A 3,237-nucleotide genomic window follows, 5' to 3' on the forward strand; every position below is an offset into this window, starting at 1 on the left:
GTTCTCGCAGAGCTGTTCTCTCAAGAGCGGTTCTCAAAAGAGCTCTCTCAGGCCCACCTACCTCAAAGGGTTTCTGTGATGCGGAGAAGAAGGGAAGGGGGTTGTAAGAAGTGTTCCCTCTAAGCTGTGGAGTTCTGTGAGGAAAAATTCTACTCTGTGAGTGCCTGGCATTAAAGTTGTGAGCGAGCGATTTGGCTGCTACATCAATTAGTTTGCCCTGGAGCCCTTTTTCCTGAGCTAAGACAAAAATGTGTGAGCCGGAGGCTAAAAAACGGTGAGCTGGCTCACACTAATTCAGCTTAGAGGGAACGCTGCTTATGGATATCTCTTGGTGCTGGGGTGGAGCGGAGCGAACGCAGAGCTGCTTCTAGAAGCTTCCGATGCGCTTTCCTGTGTCCCAGCAGGTCTCCTCCATGACCAGCTTTGTGGAATTCCGTGCGGCACTGCAGAACCTGTCCGGGGCTGGCGTTGCCTCTTCCCCTCAAGGAGCGTTTGAGACGGTGTCCCGGGTTGTGTGTGGCCACCCGGAAGGGGGCGACTTGAAGATCCCCTCCCTCAACTGGTACGAGGACAACGACATCAAGAGCTTCCTCAGCCGCAACGGATCCGAGCAGAAGTCTGTCTCCTTGGACAATGCTACGAGTGAGCGCAAACGGCTCATCCCAGAGGGTTGTAGGACGGGCAAGGCCCGTCAATGCTTCCGTTGACATTGGGTCTCGAACCCAAGGAAGCGTTGATTAAGTAGCGGAGCCCTCTCACACAGAGTACAGCATAGCTCCCACCAACCCCTTTTCCTGTCACCCACCGAGTGTTTTTAGAAAGTGGGCTGAAGGTGGTTCGTTACCCACTTTAAATCGGGATACCCACAAGTCCACTTGGATGAAATCCCTGGATGAGAAACTGATTGACGTCGGGATGTCGACCGATGATATTTTTTGAGACGGGCAAAACCAAAGCGTTTTCTCTGATCAAAAAGCAAGTCCTGGAAATTCACCGTAGTAGTTTGATTCTGAGAGCACACAGAGTATGCTCGCCCCTATTCTCTGGTCTTTCTTACCCAAAATTGTCGTCCCCCCCATACGTACTACCTTACCATCCCACGTTTGGTGTGAGAGCCAGTTTGGTGTAGTGGTTAAGTGCATGGACTCTGATCTGGGAGAACCGGGTTTGATTCCCCACTCCTCCACTTGCACCTGCTGGATGACCTTGGGCAAGCCGTAGTTATAAGAGCTGTTCTTGAAAAAGAGCCGTTTCTGTCAAGAACTCTCTCAGCCCCACCCACCTCACAGGGTGTCTGTTGTGGGGAGGGGAAGGGAAAGGAGTTTGTAAGCCGCTCTGAGACTCCTTCGGGTAGTGAAGGGCGGGGTATAAATCCAATCTCTTATTATTATTATTATTCATTTATTTATTGGATTTATATCCCGGCCTCCTTGCGTAGCAGGCTCAGGGGGGCTTGCAGTAGGTTAAAATACGCTAAAACACAGATGCATTGAAACACTGCAAATACGTAGTATGCAACAAATGGCAATGATAAATACATATAAAAAGATAAAATGCTGATGGCAGTAGCGTCCCATAGGGTCGAATTACGCTGGCTGTTGTTATTCAGGTTAACAAAGCGGGCTTTAACAGTCCAGATGCTAACTGTTCCGATGTTATCAATATGTAGTCTTGTTAAGTCTACTACTTAACAAAGAGTCAGAGTCAGATTTCAGCAAGTGATTCAGCTTTATTGAGCAACGCGTAACACAACTAGAACAGAACAACCAGAACAGCTTTTGCATTGTAGCTGTGCTTCTTTTAAACTCTCCCGGCTAATGTAGCCATGGCCTACTGTACATTACAACCAATAGGATTGTCAAGATAACGTCCAATCACAGACGTTCCCGCTCAGGGAACTGGATGGTAGGTGATTGGTCAGCTCTTCCTGGGCTACCAATAGGGATTGGAAGATTGGGATCCTTGCCCAGGATGAAGCTTTACATGGTGTTTCAATGATTGAGTACAAACACAGTTTTTCATTAACTTGAATACACCACATAGTCAGTGGGTCAGTGGCGGCTCCTAATCAAAGGCCTGGTAGAAGAGCTCTGTTTTATTATTTATTTTATTTTATTTATTTATTTCATTCGACTTTTACAGGCCCTGCAGAACTGTAGGAGGTCCCGCAGGGCCCTGATGTCTTCCGGGAGCTCGTTCCACCAGTATGGAGCCGCCACTGAGAAGGCCCTAGTCCTGGTAAAGGCCAATCTGGCCTCTTTCAGACCAGGGAGAGTCAGACGGTTTTGTGACCCTGACCTCAGTGCTCTCTGGGGAACATGTGGGGAAAGGCGGTCCCTCAGGTGGGCAGACCCCTGACCGAATGGGCTTTAAAGGTCAAAACCAGCACCTTGAAGAGAATCCGGTATGCTGTTGGCAGCCAGTGCAATGCCTTGCAGAGTTTTTTTTGTTTGCGAACTGAACACTCTACCTACAATAGTTTTGCGAGGGAGATTTCTGAATAGGCCCTACACTGACCGAATTTACCCTTGTGGCCTTAACAGGATTAATACATCCTTTCACGCCCTGCTGGAATGCAGATTTTTTTTTTTTGAGATTATGAGGGATTACTGTATTAAGCCTTTATTAAACCAGTCGTCCCCCTATACTCCGGCTCTTTTGCTCAGTGATAAGGCTCTTTTGCTCAGTGATAAGGATCCCAGGATCGCTCTAGCAATCGCAGAATTTGTCTCAGTCCCTTTTCGCCCTTGCATCTAAAAAATAAGAAAGGAGCGTCTTTTGCGGCTGAAGATTCGTGAATCAATGAGCTTCTAAGGTTACAAAAGGAGAGGGCCAGGGGGGATGTTGCCCAGCAAGGCTTCCGATTGGTTAGACCTCACCTAGAATATTGTGTTCCGTTTTGGGCACCACGATTTAAGAAGGACATAGACAAGCTGGAACGTGTCCAGAGGAGGGCGACGAAGATGGTGAGGGGGTCTGGAAACCAAGTCCTATGAGGAAAGGTTGAAGGAGCTGCAGGGGTCATTTCGTAGAAAAAGAGCTAGGGGGACTCATTAGCATATGTCACACACCCTGACACCACCGGAAGTGTGTCATAAGTGTGTCACCCACCACTCAGTCTTAGTCTTAAAGGTTAGTCTTAAAGGTGCTATTTGTTAGTCTTAAAGGTGCTATTTGAACTCTTGGACTATTTTGCAGCAACAGACTAACACAGCTAATTCCTCTGAATCTAAACCC

General features: G+C 47.9%; 1 protein-coding gene across 1 annotated transcript in view; it reads left to right on the forward strand.

Annotated features, from left to right (window-relative positions):
- Positions 1-404: 404 nt before the first annotated feature.
- The window catches only part of LOC107121240 (ATP-binding cassette sub-family A member 1-like), a gene marked incomplete at its 5' end in the record, with an annotated part of 112,876 nt that continues 110,043 nt past the window's right edge, over positions 405-3,237 (forward strand). Inside the window, one exon of the mRNA XM_015424127.1 lies at positions 405-642. Within this exon, the coding sequence (XP_015279613.1) occupies positions 405-642 (238 nt within the window). The remainder of the gene's footprint in view (positions 643-3,237) is intronic.

The sequence above is a fragment of the Gekko japonicus genome, unplaced genomic scaffold (assembly GCF_001447785.1).
Source record: "Gekko japonicus isolate JY-2015 unplaced genomic scaffold, Gekko_japonicus_V1.1 scaffold2477, whole genome shotgun sequence".
NCBI classification, from domain to species: Eukaryota; Metazoa; Chordata; class Lepidosauria; order Squamata; family Gekkonidae; genus Gekko; species Gekko japonicus.